Source organism: Gouania willdenowi, chromosome 13 (genome assembly GCF_900634775.1).
Source record: "Gouania willdenowi chromosome 13, fGouWil2.1, whole genome shotgun sequence".
In the NCBI taxonomy this organism is placed as follows: Eukaryota; Metazoa; Chordata; class Actinopteri; order Blenniiformes; family Gobiesocidae; genus Gouania; species Gouania willdenowi.
Window position 1 is genome coordinate 3,596,280 of NC_041056.1, and position 27,637 is coordinate 3,623,916.

The following is a 27,637-nucleotide window of genomic DNA, read 5'->3' on the forward strand; positions in this document are numbered from 1 at the left end:
TGTCAAATTACAGCTCGATTCAACGAGCATTAACGGAGGAGTAGTCATTTGAAAAATGGGGCCCCCGTGGCTCATACGGAGTAATGGGCCCCATTCATATATTGGTATGTGTCAATGATTCAGTACCACCAACTGTCGCAATTTTTGACTCACAAATAAATGAGAAAAGGACTTTAATAGAAATTGCAGAATTGCCTTTGAAACGATATATCACATGGCTTTTACCCCCACTCCCTCCCCCTGCTTCCCTACATCCCCACCTGGAACTGTTGATGCTGAACTGTTGTCAGTAGAGCAGCTACAGGTCTTCAATTTCAAATGCCCTCTGATTCTGACTATGTTCCGATAAATTTAGAAATAACCAGAAAAGGGGTGGGCCCCTAATCGAATTGTGCATGGCATAGTCATAATCTACGTTGAATTACCTTTGAAATGATATATCACATGACTATGTTCCCATACATTTGGAAATTACCAGAAATGGTGGGGTGGGCCCCCGGGCCCCAAATCAAAAATCAGGGGTCCGAGCGGCGATGCGTACACATCCATAGATTATAGCGACCAACTTTCAGCCCGATCCATTCATGAATAACAGAGAAGTGATTTTAACTAGTAACACAATAAGAAGAAGAACAAAGTGAAGGTGTTTTAGCTCCAAGTCTAAAAAAATGTTATGTGGGGTTTGGTGCACGCACCCTAGTGCATATGACTTTATTAAAAAATTATCTTGTTTTATCCAATTGATTTATTTGGTTTTGAATTAAAATTTAATTTCATGAACACACACACACACACACGCACACACACACACACACGCACACACACACACACACGCACACACACACACACACACACACACACACACACACACACCTTCCTTTTGTGTGTGTTTGTCTGTGTTCCTCAGCTGTGGTTCCTCCCTCTACCGCTCCTCTCTGCTGCATTCTTGTGTGTGTGTGTGTGTGTGTGTGCGTGTGCGTGTGCGTGTGCGTGTGCGTGTGCGTGTGCGTGTGCGCGCGCGCGCGTGTGTGTGTGTGTGTGTGTGTGTGTGTGTGTGTGTGTGTGTGTGAGCAGCTCACTCTGTACTACAGATGCAGGTGCAGTGACTTACATGTGATTTCCACCTACAGAATGGACTTCCATCAGAAGACAACGATGGATTTCTCCTCCAAGAACCCTCATGAGGACTTTGAGATCCTGCTCAGGGTCGGAGGAGGAACCTACGGAGACGTTTTTAAGGTCAGATAAACTTCACATATTCCCACAGTTTGAGATTTATTCTAACAACTGACACACAGGGCGACCGTGGCTCAGGTGGTAGAGGGTCGTTTTCTGATCGAGAGGTTGAGGGTTCGATCCCAGTACCTGACTATGTGTCGAAGTGTCCTTGGGCAAGACACTGAACCCTAAGTTGTTCCCAGTGGTCGACTAGTGCCTTGCATGGCAGTCCTGTCCCACTGGTGTGTGAATGTGAGAGTGATTGGGTGAATGAGCTGATATGTATGTGGAGATAAATCTCTATATAAATCTCGTCCATTCCATTTACAAAGAAAAGAGTGAATAACACAATATGATGGAATCTTGTGTGTGTGTGTGTCAGTTTATCTTTTGGTGGGAAATGATCAAGTGTTGAACTGCTGCTTTGGCCTCGTTCTGCTGAAGGAAGTGGTTTCACATGCACTGGTATCAGTTCAAACCTGTAGTTTACATGAAAGATACACGAGCCCCAGTTTAATCAGATGAAGTCAAGGTTTCATTTCATTTTAGAAAAACGTTTATTCTATCATAACAAATAAAACATGATAAAAACTTAAACATGGCTGATTTCCAATCCAAACATTCTGCTTCTATTGAAACTTCACCACGTGTTTAATTTTTTACACTGATATCATTTGATGTAAAACTAAAATAGATTTAAACTAAACAAATATGCATTTAAAGAGAAAATATACACTTTTTAAACCTTCCTCACACAAGGGGGCGCTAAAGCATCCATGCAAATTTTCTTTAAAGAAATTGTGGAATAAATCAGCAAAATTAACATTCTACAACACATGACATACTGATTTATAATACTGATTTATAATACTGATTTATAATACTGATTCATAATACTGATTTATAATACTGATTTATAATACTGATTTATAACACTGATTTATAACACTGATTTATAATACTGATTTATAACACTGATTTATAATACTGATTTATAATACTGATTTATAATACTGATTTATAATACTGATTTATAATACTGATTCATAATACTGATTTATAATACTGATTTATAACACTGATTTATAATACTGATTTATAATACTGATTTATAATACTGATTTATAACACTGATTTATAATACTGATTTATAATACTGATTTATAATACTGATTTATAATACTGATTTATAACACTGATTTATAATACTGATTTATAATACTGATTTATAATACTGATTTATAATACTGATTTATAATACTGATTTATAATACTGATTCATAATACTGATTTATAATACTGATTTATAATACTGATTTATAATACTGATTTATAATACTGATTTATAACACTGATTTATAATACTGATTTATAATACTGATTTATAATACTGATTTATAACACTGATTTATAATACTGATTTATAATACTGATTTATAACACTGATTTATAATACTGATTTATAATACTGATTTATAATACTGATTTATAATACTGATTTATAATACTGATTTATAACACTGATTTATAATACTGATTTATAACACTGATTTATAATACTGATTTATAATACTGATTTATAATACTGATTTATAATACTGATTTATAACACTGATTTATAATACTGATTTATAACACTGATTTATAATACTGATTTATAACACTGATTTATAATACTGATTTATAATACTGATTTATAATACTGATTTATAATACTGATTTATGTAAAAAAGTTGACATTTTGATTGTACTAAAAAAATATGACCAGATTGTAAATGCTCTTCCACTGTTCCTTAAGAATATGATTAAACCAGATGTAATGCTACATTCCAAAATTATCCTTAAATTAATAGGAATTCTGTAACCTTAAGTGTAACAACACATTTATAAGAAATCATTTTTTGAGTTCCTGTTCCACTAAAATAAATTACATCCTGAAAGATTTTAAAATAGATTAAAGGAAGATAAGATGCAAATACTTAGTTTATTCAGTTCTGCCCAAAGTGAAAGGACTTCATTTTAAGATGATTAATGATATTTACCTTATAGGATAGATATTATTGAGACAGAGATTTAATTTGGATGTTAGTTACTGTGTATTTTCTGAGGCTTTGGATTATTTTTTATTCTATTTTTGTGTGACATCGTGCAGAGTTTTTGGAGCTATGTCCACAATTGGTTTCAATCTCAATCAATTCGACTTCATTTATCCACTGTTTCAGATGTGAAATTTGTCTTGTGTGTTAAAGATGAGAATAATATTGTTCTGTTAGGAAAATACTGTATTCATAAATGTAGTTTCTTTAAATCCAAGCCAAAATTTACCCACTGGAGGAATGAGCTAGAACTCTTTGTGTGTGTGTGTGTGTGTGTGTAATTCAGATTTAAATTTGCATCAGGAATTAAGTGTTTACAAAATCAGTTTCTAGAGGATTTAACTTTTATTATTTTAGAGGTTGAAAAACACTGGCTTATAACATTGCTACTGTAAACCAGACCTGGTTTTTATTGCCTACATTATTATGTTAGGTTTAACTTGTGCTTTGCTAGAGTAAAATCCTATGAAACCTGATGGACGTTTTTCTAAAACCAGTCAGTGAGTCGTGACTGTTGCTTTGCCCTGATTCACACTGTGAACAACATCCTTTAACAGCTGCAGTGAGCTGCTGGGTTTCTGTTTGTCAGTTAGTCTGTGGGTTCACGTGAAGGTAAACAACACGCTTCTGTCACCACAGCTTCATCACAATCACAGGCCTTACAAGTTATTTCTGATTTTCATTTCTGTTGGACTCTGTGTGATTTGTATGGGGTGCCGAATGTAAAAACCTATTTTTCTTTCATTCATGTAAAACATCATGTTCTATATCATTGTTAAAAATGTGTACACATGCAAAATAAATCTAAATGTAAACAATGAATCTAAATGTAAATGTTAAATCTAAATCTAATTGTTCAATTGGTCGCCAAGTGTAAAGCTAAATGTTTAGAAACTATGCAAAGTGGGCAGGTCAGCTCCTGTCGATAACTAGGCTCCGCCCATGAAAAATAAATCTAAATGTTAAATCTACATTTAAATGTCAAATCTAAATATTAAATCTAAATCTAAATGTTAAATCTAATGCTGAATCTTAAATCAGTCGCCAAGTGTAAAGCTAAATGTTTAAAAATTATGCAAAGTGGGCAGGTCAGCTTAAACATTACAACAAAAAAAACGCGACTACATTACAGTTTTAGAGCCTGTTCCTCCATCTTGAAAAATCATGTGATTGATGATGTCACACGGTCCCACTGCCTGTAAACATCCCATTGTTTTCTATTGGAGTGAAGCATTTAGCCTGATTTTGAAATCATTTAACTGCTTTTTGGATCATTTAGCAGCTTTGTTGGTCAAAATGCCAATTCATGCTGCTTTAGGTTGTTCTAAATAATCAGGATAAGTTAAAGATGTCGAAGTAACCCTTTTTTGTTTACAGAAAGAGAATAGAAACAATTGTGACACGAAAAAAAAAATCTGTGACCGTAGGGGGCGACAGTCCCCACTCTGCGGCTTGGTAGTAGACAATGAAGCAGAGAAGAAGAGCTCTCCTAAGGAACCTTTACTCTCCCTTAAACAGTGCGCTGACACGCTCTGGTGGCTGAAGTTAGCAAGTAAATGGCGGACTGTAAAAGGACCCCCCCCCCAAAAGGGCTTCTATCTTCAGAGTTGGTGTGTCTTCAAAAGTCTGTGATTATTCGCTAACTTCAGCCACCAGAGCATGTCAGCACACTATATAAGGGAGAGTAAAGAAGATTTTTTTATATTCCTATTGAGTTGAAAAGATCAGAGTAAATATGAATCATGGTTATTTTTCCAACTGTGGTTTTTTTATGCTCATCTTTCCCCTATCGTATCATATCTATCATACTATATTGTGATAATTAACATTTTCTAACGCGTGATCCTAAACCAATACATGAATAAAACACAACGTAAAAAGTGATGACTCTGTCCTAAACCTCGTGTCTTATCAAATTTCTGTGTAAAGTCAGCACGTTTCCTTATCACAGAATTAATCACCTCACCCACTCACTCTCACACATTCAGCACCACATGTTGAGGCTGCATGTTGCTCAAAGGTCAGTGAAACAAACCACGAGCAGACCTCACTTTAGTCAGTTTCCCATGGAATAAGAGACGAAACCCAAAAGGAGAAAAAGCTCTGAGTAATGACCGAGTTTCCAGTGGAGAAGGAATCACTCAGCTATGCACCCCATCAACATTTCTACATGCTGAGCCACTCCTCTCTGCTCTGTTCTTCCTCCTTTACCTGCTGGTAGCTGGTTGGTCCTGTTGGACTGTTAAACGACACTCACACACGCACACACACACACACACACACACACACACACACACACACACACACACACACACACACACACACACACACACACACACACACACACACACACACACACACACACACACACACACACATTCCTACACAATAAAATGTAGTTATTGTGGTTAGTCGAGTCCTCCGCGTCATAATCGTTTACGAGAAAGCAACGTCTCGCTTTGATAAAAGGAACGTGTTGTTGTTTTTGTCCTTCTTACTCACTACCAGTCATTGTTGTTGGCTCATTAACTTCAACATGTGTTTCCTGTGTTTATAATTCCAACAGAAGCAGGAAAAAGCAGCTGATTTCTACTCAGACAATAGAAATCATATTGGTATATATTTGTACATTATTATTATTATTATTATTATTATTATTATTATTATTATTATTATTATTATTATTATTATTCAATCAATCAATCAATCTTTTATTTGTATAGCGCCAAATCATAACCAATGGTATCTCAAGATACTTTACAGTAGAGCAGTCTTAAGGAAGGACTCTTCATTTTATGGATACACACATATGCATATATACGTATATACACATACATATGTATCCCACACCCAACATGAATTCATCATTGCGGCAAGGACAACCTTCTGTTAAGCAGCAGGAACCTTGTGTGGATCCCATTCCTATGATGAACAGCCATCCACGTTATGCTGTGTTGGGTGTGTGCAGAGGAGAGGGTGGAGACAGAGTTGTTGAGACTCTGTAACTCCACACTAAGGATCCCATGGACCTGCAAGATAAAAGCCAGAAGGAGTACAGGAGCAAACACACAAGGGAAGAAGCAGACATAGAGGGAGTGTTTGAGAGAGGAATGGGACCCTCTCCGGTCCCTCTCTAACCTAAATGACCTCTCTCTTAACGCCCTCTCCAACCTCTCTCCAACCGAGCATGCCAGATCCCCCCCCCCCCCGGCAGTCTATGCCTATTGCATCTTAACTATGAGCTATGAGCTGGTTCCTAACTAAAAGCTTTATCAAAGAGGAATGTTTTGAGCCTAACCTTAAAGGTAGAGAGGGTGTCTGCCCCCCGAACCGTGGTTGGTAGATGGTTCCAGAGAAGTGGGGCCTGATAACTGAAAGCTCTTCCTCCTATACTACTTTTAGAGACAAATGGAACAACGAGTAGTCCAGCCTTTTGAGAGCGTAGTGTTCTGGGGGGATTGTATGGCACTACAAGCTCCTTGAGATAGACTGGTGCCTGTCCATTTAGGGCTTTATAAGTGAGAAGAAGAATCTTGAATTCTATTGTATATTTTATGGGAATCCAATGCAGAGAGGCTAATACAGGAGTAATGTGATCTCTTCTCCTAGTTTTAGTCAGTACACGTGCTGCAGCATTTTGAACCAGCTGAAGTGTCTTAAGCGACTTGCTCGGGCAGCCTGCGAAAAGAGAATTACAATAATCCAGTCGAGAGGTAACAAAAGCATGGACTAGCTTTTCAGCGTCGCCCTGAGACAGGATAGATCTGATTTTAGCAATGTTACGGAGATGAAAGAAGGCAGTTCTTGAAGTTTGTTTTATGTGAGAGTTGAAGGATAAATCCTGATCAAATAGAACCCCAAGGTTTCTAACAGTTGTGCTTCATGCCAGAGTAATGCCATCTAGGGCAGTTAGGCTAGCATAGGTTTCTCTAAGGTGTTGCGGGCCCAGTACAATGACCTCAGTCTTGTCTGAGTTAAGAAGAAGAAAATTTTGGTCCATCCAGGCCCTAATGTCCTTTAGACAGGCCTCAAGTTTAGATAGCTGATTTGTCTCACCTGGCTTCATTGATACATACAGTTGGGTATCATCAGCATAGCAGTGAAAGTTAACAGAGTATTTTCTCATAACATTACCAAGGGGGATCATAGAGATACAGAAGAGGATTGGACCTAGCACAGAGCCCTGAGGAACCCCGTAGCTTACTTTAGTGTACACAGAAGACTTATTATTCACGTGTACAAACTGGTACCTATCAGATAGGTAGGACTTAAACCAGTTTAGGGCAGTCCCTGTGATTCCAAGTAATTCTTCTAATCTCTCTAGTAGAATATAGTGATCTATAGTGTCAAAAGCTGCACTAAGATCTAATAAAACCAGCACTGAGAGTCGTCCATCATCTGAAGCCCAGAGTAGATCATTAGTTACTTTAACTAAAGCAGTCTCTGTGCTGTGTTGAGCTCTAAAACCTGACTGGAAGTCCTCGAACAGGCTGTTGTTTTGAAGGAAGTCACAGAGCTGAGCCGAATCTTTGAAATAAAAGGAAGATTAGATATAGGCCTGTAGTTTGCTAAAGTGCTGGAATCAAGAGTAGGTTTTTTGAGAAGGGGTTTGATCACAGCTACTTTAAAGGACTGTGGCACGTAGCCTATTGATAGGGATATATTTTTTGTTGAGTATTGTCCCTTTATGTTGTTCTTTTTACTAATTAAATTGAAAATAATAATGCAGGAAAAAACAAGAGACTGACCTTGACCTTAAATATGACCTTGTGCGAAGATCAAGGTCACACATTGAAAGAAAATGTTGTTCAATGGTAGCAGTCTGAGCACTGTATCTCAATTTGTGGCCAAGTTTTAGGGAAAAAAGTATTTATTTTGTCCTTCATCAACTTTGACCCCTACCGATCTTTTTACTGGTAGGTCGTACAGCTATGGTCGAATTAAATAAAATACTCCACTTGAGATGAGCTTTTCATGAATGTAAGCATCAAACTTGTACGATAAATATTTGTAGCGATATGGAATCTTTTGGTTTTTGACACTTGATGCAACCTTCACCTTGACCTGGACATTTTGGCTCCAAAATAGGTCGACTGCACATCCTTGACATTGCCCCTATGAGATGACATAGTGCTGCATTAATAGCCGAGGAGGAGTTCCACGACAAAGGAGTTGAGGAAGAAAAATGATAAAAACTCCAACGAGAAAAATGTATTTGGCAAATTTCAAGTAAAGAAATGTGTTTACGAGAGGAAAAGGGAGGTCAATAACATCAATCCTGTGAGAGTCATGAATGTGCACCCCAAATTAGAAAATATTTGGATGAAACCTTTTCAAGATACACTAACTCTAAAACTGAATGTTTGACCTGATGGTGGCGCTGCAGTAAAAGTCATATCATCACCGCAACCAAAAGGTTTCATGCTCTTGTGGTCATTAATGTTGTCAGTAAATTTGAGATGATTTTTATGAAAACTACATTGTTATTGTAGGAGTTCTTATTACTGTTTTGGAGCCAAAATGTCAAGGTCGCGTCAAGTGTCAAAACCCAAAATTTTCCATTTTTCCACGAATATTTGTCGTTTGTCGTTCGATGCTTACATTTATGAAAAGCTCATCTCAAGTGGAGTATTTTATTTGTTGGACTGAAGCTGTACGACCAGTGTTTGGAATAACGGCGTTACAACGCCGTTAACGTTACTGAACGTTAAATGCGGTGCTTTACAGGCATTGATTGAATAAACAGTTATCTGAAAGCACCCCTGGCTTCATACGCAGCTGTAGTGAGGAGGTGGGTTAAAAACAAGGTGAGCGACGTACATGTGAAGTGTTCATTATATCCAGGAGAAAAGACTTTGTTGACATTCGTTGTAAGCAACTCAAATTTAATGAAGCACCTCACAACGACACACGCATCTGAATTCTTTGACATATAGCAACTTTTTTTTTTTTGACACTAACGCAAATAGGGTTCTATTCTCCCATGTGCGTAAGTCCAAAAATCTGCGCAGTGGCGCTGTTTCTGGCTGTGTCCTATTCTCCCCCTGAACTTAAGTCAGTCGCTGCGTGCCTTCATCCCAGTTACGCACTCTGGGTGGAGCAGCCCTGAAATGTGGGCGGTCCCATCCAAATCTGGCTTTACGCGCATTCTCCGGTGTTCATGAGTCCTTTTACACACTTCTAACCCTGGAATAAGTGCAGCGCCCCCATAAGGTGAAACATTATATTGCACTAGAAATATGGACTTAGTTACATTTGAAGCCGCACAGACTCGTGTGTCGCGCAGCAGCAGCTGTGATCACTCAACTGCTGCTGCGTGATTAATTCAAACTCTGACAGATGCAGACTTCAGTCCACGTTGGTCACAGAGATTCAACTATTTTCATACTATGTCCAACGTAAAGTCACAGTTTGATCCACTACAGAGTGAAACAAGCTGTCATATGCAGATGAGGATGGACAAGAAACTCTTTCCACACATATTTTAATGAGGCTCAGCTCAGGTTGCTTTAAACAATTTATATTTATAACTGTGTATTATGGAGTTAATAGTTTTGTTTCACTGCAAACATCCCTCTGTATTAAAGCATGACGCTCCGTGTTATTTAATCATATCTCCAGCATCTAACTCAGTCACGCTTTACAGTGATGATGATGATGATGATGATGATGATGATGATGATGATGAAGGTGATAATGATCAAGGAAAGAGATTTTAACTGCGACTCAGTCACACTGCAATAATCTGATCAATGATCTGATCAAATCAATCTGTTACATTGTTTATCAATGAAGGCGTTTCAAATGAAAACTGAACTTTATCATTTTCACGGATTTCAATGACATTTACAAGTGTTTGGGAAACTCCATGTTCCGTGATTTCTAGACAGCCCCAAAAAAATGACATCATCGCCTCCTTTCCTTCAGCCCGCCTTCATTCACAGACTACGCGCTTTTGAACTACCTTACGCACGGTGGGCGTGTCAACAGCCTGGACCGAAGAATACGCATAGGAGAGAAGACGCGCAAAAAAGCGCACAAGTCCAGACGGAAGAATAGAGCCCATAGTTACTTTCCTTGGTAATGAGTTACTTTTATTATAGAGTAATTCAATTACTAACTCAGTTAGTTTTTGGATCAAGCAGTGAGTAACTATAACTAATTACTCTTTTAAAGTAACGTTCCCAACGCTGTGTACGACCCACCAGTAGAAAGGTCGGAATGGGTCAAAGTTCATGACCTCACAAAAAAAACTAAAAAACAAATTTTCTCCTATAACTTGGCCACAAATTGAGATACAGTGCTCTGACTGGTACCATTGAAAAACATTTCCTTTTAATGTGTGGCCTTGACCTTTGTTCAAGGTCATATTTAAGGTCAAGATCAGTCTTCTGTTTTTCCTGCATTATTACTTTCAATTTAAATAGTAAAAAGAACAACATAAAGGGACGTTACTCAATAACAACATACACACAATAAGATGTTTCACATGAACAATTCTATTGTGAATACAGGTCGTGCTCTTTTTATGTATTCAACTAATAAACAAAGTGCCTGACACAAAAACTTGATCAACAGTTGTCTGAAGGCAATTATCCCTCGGGGTCAGATAGGGTAAAATGTGTTAAAGAGTCAATAACAATCACCTTAAACACATGTTTGTTAAGGTCGACATGTTTGACAAACTGTGACATTTCCAAAGCCCTATTTCTCCTTTCCTGCTGAGTGCAACATCAGAATCCCTCTCCCGTAAAGTTCCTGTCTTTGTAGGTACAACGTCATCATGACATCCAATGATCTGATGACACGTAACTAAGCACTAAAACATCAGAAATAGACTTTCTATGGGAGAGGAAATATGAAGACTAATCCTGATGTGTTCACAATGTGGTTTGAATCAACAATAAAGATAATCTATTGTGTTCTAACTTTGTTATTGTGTATTTGTGTGTTTAAGGCTCGTAACAAGCAGAGCGGAGAACTGGCAGCCATTAAACTCGTCAAGATGGAGCCAGGTGAGACATTATTTCACTTTAGTTTAACTGTAAATACTCCTAGCTCTATCTTTAGATAATCTATATCTAAAACGTCTGTATGTGTGTGCGTGCGTGGGTGTGTGTGTGTGTGTGCGTGTGACTTTGCAGAGGACGACTTCTCCATCATCCAGCAGGAGATCGTCATCGTGAAGAGCTGCAAACACCCCAACATTGTGGCTTATTATGGAAGTTACATTAGGTATGAATACACAATCTGTTCTCTCAAACTTTGAATAAACATGTTGATTCAACTCATCCGTCCATTGTTTTATGTGGCGCTGATTGTAAAGTTGCACATGCTAAAATAAACAGCAACTTTTCACAACCTTTAGCAACAAACCACGTTTAAAAAAAAGTATGTGAAAAATGTTCATGTTACTTTTGACCAGATTTACTGCAATGATTGAGAAATTTTGTAATATTTACTTTTCTCTTAAAAATATGTCATTCTTAAATTGAACTATTAAATATAAAATCTAAATGCTAAATCTAAATGTTAAATACATAATCTAAATGTTAAATGTTAAATCTAAATGTTAAATCTAAATGTTAAATGTTAAATCTAAACATTAAATGTTAAATCTAAACGTTAAATGTTAAATCTAAATGTTAATGTTAAATATTAAACCTAAATGTTATATCTAAATTTTACAATTAAAAATAAGTATGAAATCTAAATCTAAATGTACTTTGAAATCTAAATCTAATTGTTATATCTTAATGTTACATTTTAAATTAAAATAATGAATATAAATCCATATGATAAATGTAAATGTTAGATCTAAGTGTGAAACGCAATGACTCCGTTTAAATAGATCACAGATAGCGCTCGTTTGTGTCAATGAGATTGTATTTTGATACTTCAGCTTAATATTTAGTTTCAGCCGTAACATTTAGATTTAACATTTGATGTTGCTATTAGAATTAGTAATTACACATGTATTTTCTGTCATTTTATAATTACCAGAGCCATTAGGCGCACCAATTGCCTCTTTTAGGTTTGACACAGCCCTTTCATAATAATAAACAGCTAGGTGTAAGCTCTTCTTCTCCGTGTACAGAGCCAATAAACTGTGGATCTGTATGGAGTTCTGTGGAGGAGGATCTCTGCAGGACATTTATCACGGTAAGTCCGTTCGTTCGTGTTTGTAATCAGCTTAATCAGCTGTGATGTGTAACGAGCAGTGACTGAATGAAGAAATACACGCTGACACAAATCTAATATGAGTTATTATTACACATTAATTACAACAGTTTGTGGTCTTATACGTGAACAATGCAGTCACTGAACTTCTCACCAAAGTCCATTAAAAAATCTGACACTTTTGGCTAAATGGAAAATAATCACCTCTAGGTTGGATGAAAGACTCTCAAATATGTCACTTTAACTACACGACATAGTTAACGTCCATCCATCCATCCATGATCCATCCATGATCCATCCATCCATCCATTGCTTTCTAACATGTGTTCATCATATCTGCGTGCAGTGACTGGTCCTCTGTCTGAGCCACAGATCGCCTTCACCTGCAGGGAGATGCTCCAGGTAAACCACCAAACAGACAGACAAAGAACAAAGCATGAGAGTGAGTTTAATAAATATAAATGTTTGTGTGAGCAGGGTTTGGACTACCTGCATGCACAGAAGAAGATCCACAGAGACATTAAGGTAAGAAGTTCATTAAAAAAAAAAATATATATATATATATATATATATATATATATATATATAATGTTTCTCTGCGTTTATTGGAAAATTCAGGTGATTTCACAGCTTCTGTTAATCTAATCTAATCCTCTTCATAATCCAAAGACACTCAAACAAAGACTTGACCTTCAGATAAAGAATCAATCACTAAGTTTAGCCGTCCACCCACTCTGTGTGTGTGTGTGTGCGTGTGTGTGTGTGTGGGTGAGAGCTCAGCGACATATAGATGAGATGTTGATGATTCATCTCATGCTTTTCTTCTTTGTCTTCTTTCAGGGTGCAAACGTCCTCCTCAACGATCAGGGAGAGGTCAAGCTGGGTAGGTGAAGGTCTGGTGAACATTAGTCAGTCAGCGTGGAGCTGTTTATTCACCTCTGGCTGATGTGTTTGTGTTATATATAATTCATGTAAACTCACTCTCAGAACGTCCTGGTTTGATTCAAAGTCCTGCAGAAATGTGTGAAATAAAGTCTTTTTAATTTAGTCTAATGTTGGTTGAACTTTTGTCTTCAAGATGTTTCTTCTTCATGAATCTCGCAGTGATCCCTTTAATCCTCAACGTCTCTTTTTTTGACCTCTTTCTCCCGTCCATCGCAGCTGATTTTGGGATTTCTGCTCAGATCACAGCCACTCTAGCTCGTAGGATGTCCTTCATCGGGACGCCATATTGGTAAGGTCAAAGCCTTTTTTTTTTCATTGTCAGTTAGTATATTTTCCTCTCATTTTATTGTTGTTTTGTGTACTTTCTTTTCTTTTGTTTGTTTTTGAAGTCATTTTGTGTATTCTTGTTTTTGTTTGGTATATTTTTAAATTATTTTATCTATTTATTTTGTTTTGTGTGATTTTTTTTTGGCACTATTTTGTGTATTTGTGTATGTTTTGGAAGTCATTTTGTGCATTGTTTTTAGATTCTATGCACCTTTTGGTCATTTTGTGTATTTTTGGTTGGTTGTGTGTATTTTCTTGTATTATTGTGGGTTTGTTGTCAATTTGTGAATTTTTTGAGGGGCTATTTTATGTGTTTTGAAAATCATTTTATGTAATTTTGCATATTTTTCTGTCTTTTTTTGTTATTTCATATATTCTTTGGTCACAATTTAATATATTTTTGTGCATATTTGTTGTCATTTTGTGCAAAACAACTCTAGGCAAGGGAGAGAATTTCTTTAAAGGCTGCACATATTTCTAAAAACCTCTGTCTCTTAAGTTTTCCATCTTTGATATATAAGTTACTTTTTGTAAGTCGTATACAGAAGGTGTTTGAATAATTCATTGAATGAATGATATGGTGGGATGCTTCTCTACTGTGCTCAGGATGGCTCCAGAGGTTGCAGCCGTGGAGATAAAAGGTGGATATAATGAGCTGTGTGACATCTGGTCAGTGGGAATCACTGCTATCGAGCTGGCAGAGCTGCAGCCGCCAATGTTTGACCTCCATCCCATGAGGTAAAAACACACAAACGTCCTGAAAGTATATGAAAACTCTTCTGTTGTCATCATATAATTATCATATTTGTCCTACAGAGTTCTTTTCCTCATGACCAAGAGCGCGTACCAGCCTCCGAAGCTGAAGGACAAATCCAAATGGTGACTGAAACCTATTCCTCCAACAAAAAATCTGATTAAAGAAGTTAGAAGGAATTTGTCAGGAAAGTCAATACACACAGAAACTGAAAAATACACAAAATAAAAGTAAGCTAACTCCAAAAAAATATACAAACGACAATCAAATACTCAAAGGGGGTATGTTACAAGTCTGGATTACTTCTTATCGCGCTAACTTCTGGGATTTAATCAGTGTGTGCTGGACTACAAAGCTCGCTGGAGCTTAATCACTATGGCAATTAATGCTGAACAACTAACCTGGTCGCAAGCAGGTTTTTTTCTGGCTTGGATGTTAGTGAGTACTAAAGCCCCGCCTCCTGACCAATCAGATCTCTTAGAAAACGACCTGCCCATTGATAGATGATCCTGGTTGGTGCAAATCTGACAACTGTAATCAAACCTGCTTTTCCTCACCAGGAGCTTCTAATTTTCTTTTCCTTTTCTTAACTCTTCCTTCTTTCTCTGCAGGTCATCCATGTTTTATGGTTTTGTGAAGTCCATGTTGGTGAGGAACCCACGGAGGAGACCATCAGCCTCCAAGATGCTCTCAGTCAGTGCTCTGCTCATTTCTATACTTAACTTTCTGTTCATTAACCTTTGATAGGAAATAATATTTGTTTTGTTTTGAATCTGGCCAATGAGAACAAATAGTTTTACCACAATGAGTTTGACACACGTGGTGCTCTCTGAGAACATGCAACTTACGACTGTGCATAGAAACCATTAGTCAGCAGTTTAAAAAGCTTTCCTGGTCTCCGTTCTGCTGCAGCACGCCTTTGTGAGTCAGAAGAACCTGGACCAGGACCTGACCCTGGACCTACTGGAGAAGTGTAGAAACCCAGAGAAGCTGAAGAACAGCCCAGCGGTGATGGAGGACGAAGAGATGGAGGTGATGGAGGCCTTTAGTCTCGGAGAGACCCCCCCCCCCGTGACAGCGTTAACTGGTGTTTGTTGGTTCCAGGTGGTGGTTCCTGGTTCTTTGAGGAGGATCCAGTCCGTGAGCAAACACAACGCGGTGGAGAGTAACGACTCAGACAGCAGTAGGAAAACTAGGACTGGTTGAACTAGGGATGCACGATATATTCATCAGTTTGATCATTTATCAGCCATTTCTAATGAAAAGTTAGCCCCGCCCTTTTACCCTTTGACCCTGCTCCGTCAGCGTCGCTACGTGCTAAGCTAACCAAAACAGGGGCTGTGTTTGAAATAGCACACTAACGTATTATACACTACACATTCAATGAGTATATACTGTCTACTATATACTATTAGTATGATTAGGATGGTGAGCGTTCTTACTAAAGTATACTTCTAAGTTTCTGAAGATGTATTTGGAACGTACAATGACAAAAACCTGAATCACACTGAGGCTAAATATCTATGGGGTGCCAAGTGTAATATAATAATCTAAAGATTTAGATTTAATGCTTTTTTTTTTACCTCTATATTTGTGGTTAAATGTTGTGTTAAATGTAGGAAAATGTGCTAAATATGAGAAAAGTGAGATAAATAATGAAAATGTGTTAGCTACAACTTTTATACTACATTTTTACACTTGGCACCCCATAAATATCTGTTGATTTTCCACCTTTGAAAATTCAGAAAACTTTTTAAGTGAGAAAGTGACCAAATAGAATATCAACATGTGCTCATTTGATCCATAAAACTCACATAAACATTTCATTCCAAAATGTCAGAGATCTTCAGAGACCCTCCATTGTGCTACTGACAAAACTTCCGGTTAACTTCAAAACAAGAGCCCTGTTTACAAAAGAGTTAACGGAAGACGAGAAGAGATGCTTTTATTTTGAAAAGGGGATGTTTGATTTTTAGCTTGATGCCGGTGTCATGTACTGAGATTATAACCCTAACCCTAATAAACAAATAAAACATGTGTCCGTTCACTTTGAAAACAAAAATAAACAAAAATGAATAATTTTTTTTTAGCATAAATACAGGGAATATGAAACAGAAGCTGCACCGAGTGTAAAATAAAAAGAAAAGGAAAGTCATTCATTGCGGTTTTCATCTTTACAGTTAAAAATGTCAAACGTGCCTTCATGGATTCTTTCATAATAATTTATGCATTCAGTATCTGTAGCATCCACTCACACAAAGGCCTGGGAAACAAAACCCAGTGGTGTTTTTACACTGTTTCTTTTTTTCCCAGCACTTTAGAGAACATGCAAAAGCCTCAAAAAGTGAGTTTTGTGGATTAAAGCTTTAATCAAAAGTTTCCAGACTCGTTAGTGAGAAGCCAAAAGATCTAGAGGCCTGATTATAAATTAAAAAACTAAACATAAACAACAATATGAAATGTTTATCCTGCTTTCTCTTCATTTATACGTTAAAATACATTCATTATCATATTCGTGGTATAAAAGGTTTTGCAAAAAAAAAAAAAATTTAAACCTGTTTAAAAGTCAAAATATGGGGGAAAGTGATCAATTATTGGATCGACTGAAAGAAATCATGCATCTGTAGTTCAAAGCGTTTGTCTATTGTTTAAAAATCATCAATTTTAATGATAATTATTGTTTTTTAGCTGCTAGCGGTGATTAAAAGTGTTGTTTGCTTGTTTTTCTTTGGGTTCAGTGAATTGGAGAAACACGACAGAGTCACTAAATAAGACGGTAAATTCCTACAAATACGTATTGTTTCTAAATGACACATTTGAACTCTTTGATGGTTTTATTTGACTCCATGTTAATCACTTTTGTTTCTTTTGTAACAGTTAAAACCATCGACACTATCGACTGACGACAGCAGATCTCCTCTGAGGTAATCTGATAAACACTGACAAGATCAGCATCAGTGTTTCTTATTCTCTCTGGTTTTCTCCTCAGGAACCAGGAAATGGACCCTGACGACGACTATGACGATGTCGATGTGTAAGAATAAAACCTTCACAGAAAGACTCAGAAAATGTATGAAAACTTCCTGAACTTTTGCTCTGATGAGACATTTCTATGTTTGTTTTCTCTGTTTAGTCCAACGATTATGATCAACAGGAACAGGTGAGATGATTAAATATGGTCGTCTTGTCTCCATGACGATCAAAGTGTAGTGTACCATTCATTGCTCTCTCTGCCAACAGAGTCCAAACAAGCACCGATGAGACGCCTCCACCTCTGCCTCCAAAGGTGAAGCTTCACACCTTTCAATAATTAATGAGGATGCAGGAGGCTTCATTTTAATTAATGAGGATACAAGAGGCTTCATTTTAATTAATGAGGATACAAGAGGCTTCATTTTAATTAATGAGGATACAAGAGGCTTCATTTTAATTATTGAGGATACAAGAGGCTTCATTTTAATTAATGAGGATACAAGAGGCTTCATTTTAATTATTGAGGATACAAGAGGCTTCATTTTCAACCTTTTTCAATATTTTTCAGTTTTTTTTTTTTAAACTTTATTTAGATTGTTTCAGATCCTTCAACCAATTTCTACAATTTTCATCATATCTGTTGCCTTATTTTACAGCGGGTTTATTGGTTAGGCTAATACTAGGCAGATGCTAATCCAGCACTAGGTTAATGCTAATGCTATACTAATGTGAGGCTGATATTAATGCGAGAAAGTGTCTCTCCGTACGGTTGCCGTACGGTAACCTCCAGTGCTATTGGTACGTTTACCGAAGTACACGTACGTAGCGTCTTAGGAATAGGGTTAGGTTATGACCCTATATCGCAATCATTTTTAGGGTTCGGTTTACAATGACAGATACCACTGGAGCGACTGTCACCCCACTGTGGTCACTCAGTGGTCTCCATCCAACTACTAACCAGGCCCAGACCTCTTTAGCTTCAGAGTTCTAATGAGATCAGCCAATGACAGGCTGGTATGGCCACAATGCTAATGCCAGGTTAATGCTTAGTTAATGCTATTGTCAGGATAATGCTAGGTTAATGCGAATGTTAGGCTCATGCTAACACTAGAATAATGCTAGCTAATGGTAATGCTCGCTCATTTTAATGTTAGGTTAATGTTAACGATAGTTAATGCTATTACTAATCTATTGTTAATGTGTTATTGCCAGGGTTAATGCTAGGATAATGTTTAGTTAATGCTATTGCTAGGATAATGCTAGTTAATGCTAGGTCAATGTTTAGTTAATGCTATTTTAGGATAATGCTAGGTAAATGCTAATACTAAGTTAATACTAATTAATGCTAATGTTAGGCTAATGCTAGGTTAATGCTAATGCTAGGTTAATGCTAAGGCAATGTTAATGCTAAGGTTAATTTTAACGCTAGGCTAATACTAATGCTAGGCTAATGCTAGGCTAGTGCTATGCTAAATCTAGCTAATGTTTTGGCTAGGCTAATGCTACGCTAAATCTAGCTAATGTTTTTGCTAGGCTAATGCTAACTAATGTTATTGCTTGGCTTAATATAGCTAATAGGCTAAATTTAGCTAATGCTATTGCTAGCTAATGCAGTGTCCTGCATCCTCATAATATTCTAGTTACAATTTATTAACAAGCTGTTATTATTTGTCATGTTTTGATTATTTTTTTATATTTCATAAAACTTCAGATCCAGAAAATTTCATGAAAACGCAAATGTGTAAAATCAGAACACAAAGAAACAAATGTTAAGAGCTCGGTGTAATAATTCAACACAACCCACCCAACAACACGCATTGCTCGGGCACGGCCGAAATCACACATGAGAAACTGGTGACCCGGGGGCCACATGTGGTCCTCAGTGGAATTTCGTGTGGCCCTCCAAAGTGAAAATTTACACAAAACAACAAAAATACACAAAATGATAGCGAGAAAAAAACACAACACCAGAAACAGACACCAGAGAAACTATAAAAAAATAAACTGTGTGTTTGCGTGTGTGTGTGCAGTCCAGACCCCCGAGTGTCTCAGAGGACAGCATGCCTCCAGAGGATGGAGGAAAAATGCAGACCTTCCCCCAAAAAGCACTTGCTCCTCTCGTCAGGAGCCACAGTGCACAGCAACAAATCCCAAAGCGCTCAGGTGAGGACATCATCTACACACTAAGATTTAACAAATTACATTTTTCAAAAAACTTTAACTTTTGCTTCAACAACAGATCCTGATTCTGAGAAGTTCTTAAATTCTTAAAAAGTAACCACATACATCTATAAAAGTCCATAGTATGTTTGATATAAATAAAGTGCAATCAACTTCCAAACTAAAATGCATAGAGGAGTGATGTAGTTTAACAAGGTCTGATGTGGTTCACTGACACCCAGTGACTGGGATTTTACACGCTATACCTACGTTAGTGCAATTAACGGGTTTTTCGTCAAAAAACATGATTAAAAAAGTTGATTTGGAAATTTTATACATCTGTATGATAGTCGCGAGCTGAAATATTGTGATATATCGCTATCGATTTTTTCTTACACCCTTAGTTGGAACTACACTTTTTTCCTTAAAAACTTGAAGGATTTTTACTGCTAGAGATGAAACGTGAGCGTATGTGACCTCTGAACTTATAGAAGTTGACACCCCTGATCTAAAGGAAGTACAAGATTGTACAAGATCCTTGAATCAAGAGGTTTTTGTGTGTCTCGTACAGACCGTGGATCCCTACCTGACAAAATAAAACACAACAAAGCAGAACTTCTTCCTCCTCAACTCCCGCCGAAAGGAATTCGCGAACTGAAAAAGAAACCATCATCAAAGGTTAAAAAGAGTGAATTTATCTTCACCTTAGAGAGCGAGGGGAGAGAACTCCACGTCCTGATCTAACTAACTTTGTTTTTATCTTCTGGCTCTCAGGATACCACTAATCCTACAAGTCCTCTCCTAAAGAAATCCCCCGTGAGTGTCTTGGTTTCTTCCTGCGTTACATTTTTTCTGCAGTGTCATCATTTCTCCCCCTCCTCTCTCTCTCTCTCTCTGCAGGTCCACTTTAAGAAGATCTTCCATGGCTGTCCACTGAAAATTAATTGCTCCACCACTTGGGAAAACAAAGCATCTAAAGGTCATTTTCCTTAAGTTTGCTGCATTTTTGATTAGGCTTCTCTCCTCGTTCTTTGCTTTTTTTCTGATCAACCTTTTGTCGGTTCTCGTTCCCACAGAACAGCATCTGATCCTGGGTTCGGACGAGGGGATCTACATCCTGAACATCCAAGGCTCAGAGGCCACCATGGAGCTGGTAGGATCCAAGATCGACAAACACATCTCCAGTAGTGCAGGGAAGGCATTAGGAGATAAGGAACACCTGAGTGGAGACAGAAGGGAAGACTTGCACACATACTGACAAGTTAGGAATCCATTACACACACACACACACACACACACACACACACACACACACACACACACACAGAGAGAGAGACGGGAAACTTAAAACAGATTTTACATGTGGCCCACAGTCTAATTTTGTATGGCCCTAAAATAAGTGCAGAAAATGACTCCAAAAACACACAAAAGGACAGAAAATTACAACAAAAATTATGACAACAAAAAGGCAAATATAAGGCTCCAAAAACACAAAACAACAATGATAAACACTCAAAATCACTGCAAAAAACATACAAATTAATGGTATAAAAAAATACAAAAAAAAAAGACAACTCAAGTACTCAAAACAAAGACAATAATTGAAAAATACACACAAAAATATGCAAAGGAAGAATAAAAGCAGTCAAAATGACAACAAAATGCAAGAAAATGACTTAAAATGAACACATTATATAATTGTATTGAAAAAAGGAAAAAAAAGACAACTAAAATACTTAAAATGACTTCTGAGAACATATTAAATAATTGTGTTGAAAAAGGAAAAAGACAACTAAAATGCTCAAAATGACTCCAAAAAAACATAGATTATAGAAAAATACACAAAAGAAGAATAAAAGCAATGAAAATGACTCAAAATGACAACAAAAATGGACAAAATCCTTTTTTCTTTTAGTCTTTATTGAACGATGAGAATCAGATAGAATCACATTCACTGTGATTAAAGTCTCTGGTGTAAACCAATGGATGTTCTCTTCCTTCCAGTTGCATCCAGGAAAGTGCACGTGGGTTTACACCATCAACAACGTCCTCATGTCTGTGTCAGGTAAATAGAAATAAGTCAATCCATCATTGGTCATGTGACCACATTTTTACACAGTGTCCACAAACCATGTGATGACACATCCTCCATAGAATAAATGCAAAAACATGACGATGTTTTCACAATTTTGTGCCCTAATTGTATTAATAATGTGTAGATTACATTCATATTTATAATTCTAAGGTGTAAAAGCTTTACACAATGACCAAGAAACGAGTGTTTTTGTTCATGTGGCATGTGTACGTACACAGGTAAATCGTCCCAGCTCTACTCTCACATGTTGAAGGAGTTGTATGACCAGGCTCGTAGAGACCAGAGGACGGTTCCTCTGGCCACTCACAGACTCTTACCTCGGTAAGCACCAACTCTCCTCTGAGTCTGCCCCCGTTCAGCCTTTTTAAACACATCTGTCTCATCTGTATTTAGGAAAAACCTTTTGTCCAGCAAGATCCCAGATACCAAAGGCTGCCAGACCTGCTCAGTAGGTGAGACCACACACCTGTCTAGGCTCCATGGGAACAATTTGAAACCACTAGTGGTATTTTATTGAGTATTTTTTGGCGTCCTTCAGGAGAAAATATCGTGCAGGGTTGTGTTTTCCTGTGCTGTGCGCTGGAGTCCAGTGTGATGCTGCTGCAGTGGTACGAGCCCATGCACAAGTTTATGCTGATAAAGGTACGTCGTTGACACTTTTTTACACTTTTATTTTGTAAAGACGTGTTTATGAGCTTAAAGAGAAAGAATCTCTTTGTTATTAAACCCAACTTTGAAGTATAGTTTAACGCATTCATCGATACACAGCATTTTGTAGACGGCCACGTTCTGCTGTTTGTTGTCGTATGGTGAATTGGCCCTCGTCAATTTCCATAGATTTGACTTCATTAGCAAACTTTCGACGTTTATCATGACATTGTCTTTAGAGTTTATTTTCGAAATTTTGACTTTAATCTTGACATTTGTACTTTGTACGGCAGATTTTGGGCAAATCAAGAATAAAGTGCTTACTATGGAGTTCAAAACAATGTCAACCTTTTACATCTTTTTTTTTCCTTGAGCGAATGATCCCATGATATGTCTATGAGGCCTACTACACTATGTTTTTATCTTAATAAAAATGACCATCCCCAGCAGTTTTAAAGTCCCTGATTTTTGAATGGACTTTGGTTTGAACGTCATTGTTATTGTAAGATAACTTACTGCAGTGATTATTCTTTAAATTAGGGGTGTCAAACTCATTTCAGTTCAAGGGCCACATACGACCTAGTTGGAAATCAAGTGGGCCGGACCAAAATAAATTAATGTTTTTGTGAAGGAAAAAGCACAAATTCAAACAAAATCCTGAATGTATAACAATTGGTCAAAAAACCTTGACTTTACAACTAATTTTCTGGAAATTTGCAACAAAATTTGCCAGAATTCTGTTCCAGGTTTCTGAAAATAATTGCGATTTAATATTACTGTAAATAATGTAGTACTGCAACCTGCATTTAACTTTATCTGCAACTTATGATAATTTACCAAAAGTTTTTTTTACTTTACTTTACTTTTTTACAAAATATTCCTGTGGGCCAAAGATGCTCTGGTGGGCCGAACTTGGCCCACGGGCCTTGAGTTTGACATGTGTGCTCTAAATAGTTAGAAAATATGGTTAACACCCAGTCGTGTTTGGGAGAAAAAAAAAGTTATTCACTGTGAAACCGATATATTGTTTTTGAAAAAACAGCATGATATTAATATATAGTCTAGCCTAGCACTAACTGACCATTTGAATAAGTCCCCTTTAAACCCATGTTGGTGCTATAATCTAGTTTCTCTAGATCTATCTGGATCTCAGACTGAGTTTGTGTCCTCTGTAGCACTTCGACTTCCCCCTGCCCAGCCCGCTGCGGGTCTTTGAGATGGTGGTGGTTCCTCAGCAGGAATACCCCTTAGTGTGCATCGGCCTGTCCCAGAGCTCCGCCCACAGCCGTCCAGTTCACATCGACTACATCAACCTCAACTCCAACACGTCCTGGTTCAGCAGCGCCGGCCTTGGTAAGATAGAAGAGACCATCTGCATCCATCCATCCATACATCAGTGAGGAGAAGGGCTACATGACTGTGTGTGTGTGTGTGTGTGTGTGTGTGTGTGTGTGTGTGTGTGTGTGTGTGTGTGTGTGTGTGTGTGTGTGTCCTTACAGAGAAAAACAGTCCAGACGTTGTTCAAGTGGACCAGTTGGACAACAGCTCACTCCTTATTCTCATAGACCGTAAGTTAATATAACCATTCATCCATGTGTTTAGCCATCCATCCATCCATCCAACCATCCATCCATCCATCTATCCATCCACAAATGTATTCATCCATCCATCCATGTGTTTATCCATCCATCCATGCATGCATTTATCCATCCATCAATATATTTATCATCCATCCATCCATGCATTTATCCATCCATCCACACATTTATTCATTCATTCATCCATGTGTTTATCCATCAATCCATCCACACATTCATCCGTCATCCATCCAAGCATTTATCCATCTATCAACACATGTATCCATCCATCCATCCATCCAACCATCAATCAATATGAACTCATCCTTTTAGCCATCCATCCATCCATCCATCCATCCATGCACATTCGTTATTCATCCACCATAAAGGTTTTAAAATGCCATCCATCATCAATAAGTCTTTTCACATATATCCATCAAACCATTCACGCAATTATCCATCCATTCATCCATCAACCAACCCATGAATCCATCCTTTTATTCATCCATCCTTCCATGCATTGATCCTTTGTCCATCCATCATTGAAAATTTTCCAATTCAACCATTTAGTCATTGTTGATGTTCATATCCTCTATTCACATCTCCATGCATTCATACGTGTGCATCCATCACAGACTTCTATGCATCCATCCAAAGAAGTTCATATAATTTCCTCCATCATTAAATCCATTTATTCATCTATCCTCTCATCCTGATATGAATCCATCCATCCATCAGTATTTTTCTGTTCTCCTCTGAATGTAAACCTCATCTTTCACAGATTCGGTCCACCTGGTGGATCTGGAAGGAGACGTAAAGACCAGCAGGTCACGACCTCTTCAGACCACATTCTCCAAGGATGTGGAGTCAGTAGGTGAGAGAACCACAGCCACCAGTGAAGGGCTGAGTCAGTCAGTCAGTCAGTCAGTTAAAGCTCAGCACTGACCGTCTGTGTCTCTCCAGTGTATTTCGAGGACTCTCTGTTGGCGGTGTGGCGTCACGGCTGGATGAGGATGGACAAAAGGTTCTCTGAGGTTCTGGAGGAGACCAGTGACCACAGGAAGGTCTACAGACTGCTCCAGTCCAACAGGTCCGTACGTTTATTTCATTTATTGTATTTTATTACACCCATAAAGCAAGTATTTATTACGGGAAATGATTAGGGCCCATTTTGATGGGGAAAATAATTTAGGGCAAATCTAGATTAAAGTTGAAATTTCAAAAATAAACTCAAAATACAATATTTTGATAAAAGTCGAAGGTCTGCTAATGAAATCTACGGAAGCTGACGAGTGCCAATTCACCATGACAACAAACAAACAGCAGAACGTGGCCATCTACAAAATGACGTGTATCGATTAATGCGTTAAACTATACTTCAAAGAGATTCTTTCTTTTTTAGCTCATAAACACTGTGTTGACTTTAACGACTTTGAAGAGATGTTGGAAAAAACTGAATCTGTTCAGAAGCAAAAACCAATGAAGTTTGGACGAGGCGGAGCATTAGGTCCGTCTGTGGCTATTGAGGAGCTACGGCAACACGTTAGGACCAGTTTGGATGGAGACTGTTGTCATGTATGGTGAATTGGCCTTAGTCAGCTAATGCAGATTTGACTTAATACCAAACCTTCTACTTTTATCACGATAATGTATTTTGAGTTTATTCTCGACATTTGGACTTTATTCTTGATTTTCTCCATCAAAAATTTGCCCTAATCGTCTTCCATGATTTATCAATATTAGAAATACTCTCATTAGAATGCTGCAAAGAGGAAGACTAAAAAACATAAACAAATGTTATAGTGCCCCCTAGTGTTTAAATCATAGACCAAACACATCAACACACAACAATTATACAATCATTTTGTGTGTTTTGTGTTAGTTTTATGTGTTTTTAGATTCTGTTTGTGTATTTTGTTGTTGATTTGTGCATTTTTTTTAAAGTAATTTTGTGTGGTTTTTTTAAAATCATTTTGTGGGTTTTTGGATTCATTTTGTGTTTTGTGTAAGTTTTATGTGTTTTTAGATTCCGTTTGTGTTTTTTGTTGTCGATTTGTGTGTTTTTGGATTCCTTTTGTGTGTTTTGTGTCTTTCGGTTCCGTTTGCATATTTTGTTGTCGATTTGTGTGTTTTTGGAGTCATTTTGTGTATTTTGTAGTTTGGAATTTTGTGGTTTGGGATTCATTTTGTGTGTTTAGGGGATTGATTTAGCATTTTTTGAGTCTTTTGTGTACATTATGGTGTTGTGTACAATTTTCAGTCCTTTTTGTGTATACTTGAAAATGTCTTGTGTGTTTTTAGAGTAAATCTGTGTATGTTTATTCTCCTTATTTGCATTTCTTTGAAGTTTTGTATGTTTTTTGGAGTAATTTGTGTATATTCATTGTTGTTTTGTTTATTTTTAAATATTTTCATATGTTTTTTTGAGTCATTTTGTTTGTTTACTCTTGGGGGGGCTGCAGATTCATCGTCTTAGAAACGCGACAGACAGAAGATCAGACGGGAATGTCCAACCTCTACCTCCTGGAAACCGCTGAAAGCCACGCCATGTGCCGGCACGGAGCATCGTGGTTAAATGCAAACTCCACCACTGCATGAACATCTGAACAGATTCACGGATTTAGAACCAATGCGAGCTTTGAGCAGACACGCAACAGAGTCACCACGTCTGGTCTGAGTCTTTGATTTCCAGTACTTTTTGTAAACTTTTTGACCTGGATTTTAAACTCCTGAACTATTTTTGGAGTCTGAAAAGATTAGAAAACTCCAGGAAAATATACGTAACAGTAGCTGCTTCTGTGAAAACTGAGCAGCCAAACATTTGATGAACTGCAGTGTGTGTGTGTGTTACTATTATAAAGCAGAAATGCACAAAATGTGTGTACTGATCCTCCTTTTGTTTTTTATAGGGAATAAGACAATTAATTAAAAAAAACCCTGTTTTACTTTTCAGTTTGTGAATTAACATTCATTTACCCATCAGCCATTTCTTTATGACCATTGTTGGATGAAGAGATAATCTCCTACCACTCAAATTAGTTTTCATATGAATATAAGCTTTTAACACTTTATGAATGCATTGTTTCCAGCAAAATGAAGCTTTGAGTCACTCATGTTGTAGAAACCGTCAAACCTGGCAACACCAATAATCATATACAAATGCGACTTTAAATCATTTTAACATGTTTTTATTGTATTTAAAAATGGAAATCCTCAAGTTATTGGTTTTATATTGGCAAGAACGTCTCTATTGAAAGTGTGGCTCTGAATATTTTATTATTAATGATAATGCATCAATTTTATTAAGCCCTTTTCATATAAAAATGCAAAGCTTTATAAAGGACAAAGAAGAAGAAGAAAAAAAGAATGAAAACTATATGGATTAAGCTACAAATACTGTATACGTGTGCACGAGAGTTAATTAATTGATTCTGGCAAAAAAGTGAGTTGATAAATTATTGATAATCAAAGAACAGTGAAAGATGATGAATATCTCCAATAAATGCATTAAAGATCAATAGTGAGGATACAGGGGGCATCTTCACATTGTTATTCATTTTTTCTTCCGTCTGCGTTAACTCCTTCACCATTTGTCCTATTTTGACAAATAAGCTATCAAAGAATTCTGAAAGTTCCTGAGATTTATGTTGTTGCTTTTATAATT

At 37.2% G+C, this 27,637-nt stretch overlaps 1 protein-coding gene across 1 annotated transcript; it reads left to right on the plus strand.

The window, feature by feature from the left end:
- Positions 1 to 1,018: 1,018 nt before the first annotated feature.
- On the plus strand, positions 1,019 to 26,918 carry map4k1 (mitogen-activated protein kinase kinase kinase kinase 1). Its single transcript, XM_028464824.1, has 32 exons — positions 1,019 to 1,239; positions 11,272 to 11,329; positions 11,459 to 11,549; positions 12,412 to 12,476; positions 12,841 to 12,896; positions 12,972 to 13,019; positions 13,335 to 13,377; positions 13,656 to 13,728; positions 14,373 to 14,504; positions 14,583 to 14,645; positions 15,132 to 15,213; positions 15,433 to 15,552; positions 15,625 to 15,703; positions 17,259 to 17,296; positions 17,398 to 17,444; positions 17,510 to 17,554; positions 17,654 to 17,680; positions 17,761 to 17,806; positions 19,524 to 19,656; positions 20,225 to 20,331; positions 20,428 to 20,469; positions 20,554 to 20,632; positions 20,730 to 20,806; positions 21,658 to 21,718; positions 21,967 to 22,069; positions 22,142 to 22,200; positions 22,287 to 22,390; positions 23,572 to 23,749; positions 23,896 to 23,964; positions 24,755 to 24,847; positions 24,937 to 25,063; positions 26,436 to 26,918. Exons 1-32 carry the CDS (start codon positions 1,132 to 1,134, stop codon positions 26,569 to 26,571), a joined length of 2,589 nt encoding a protein of 862 aa, XP_028320625.1. The 5' UTR covers positions 1,019 to 1,131; the 3' UTR covers positions 26,572 to 26,918.
- Positions 26,919 to 27,637: the final 719 nt, after the last annotated feature.

Bases quoted from the DNA above. Each gene is read 5' to 3' on its own strand.
- map4k1 (XM_028464824.1), top strand. From the start codon at position 1,132: ATGGACTTCCATCAGAAGACAACGATGGATTTCTCCTCCAAGAACCCT. The intron at 15,214-15,432 runs GTCAGTGCTCTG...GTTCTGCTGCAG, and splicing joins CAGCCTCCAAGATGCTCTCA to CACGCCTTTGTGAGTCAGAA. The intron at 25,064-26,435 runs GTCCGTACGTTT...GGGGGGCTGCAG, and splicing joins AGACTGCTCCAGTCCAACAG to ATTCATCGTCTTAGAAACGC.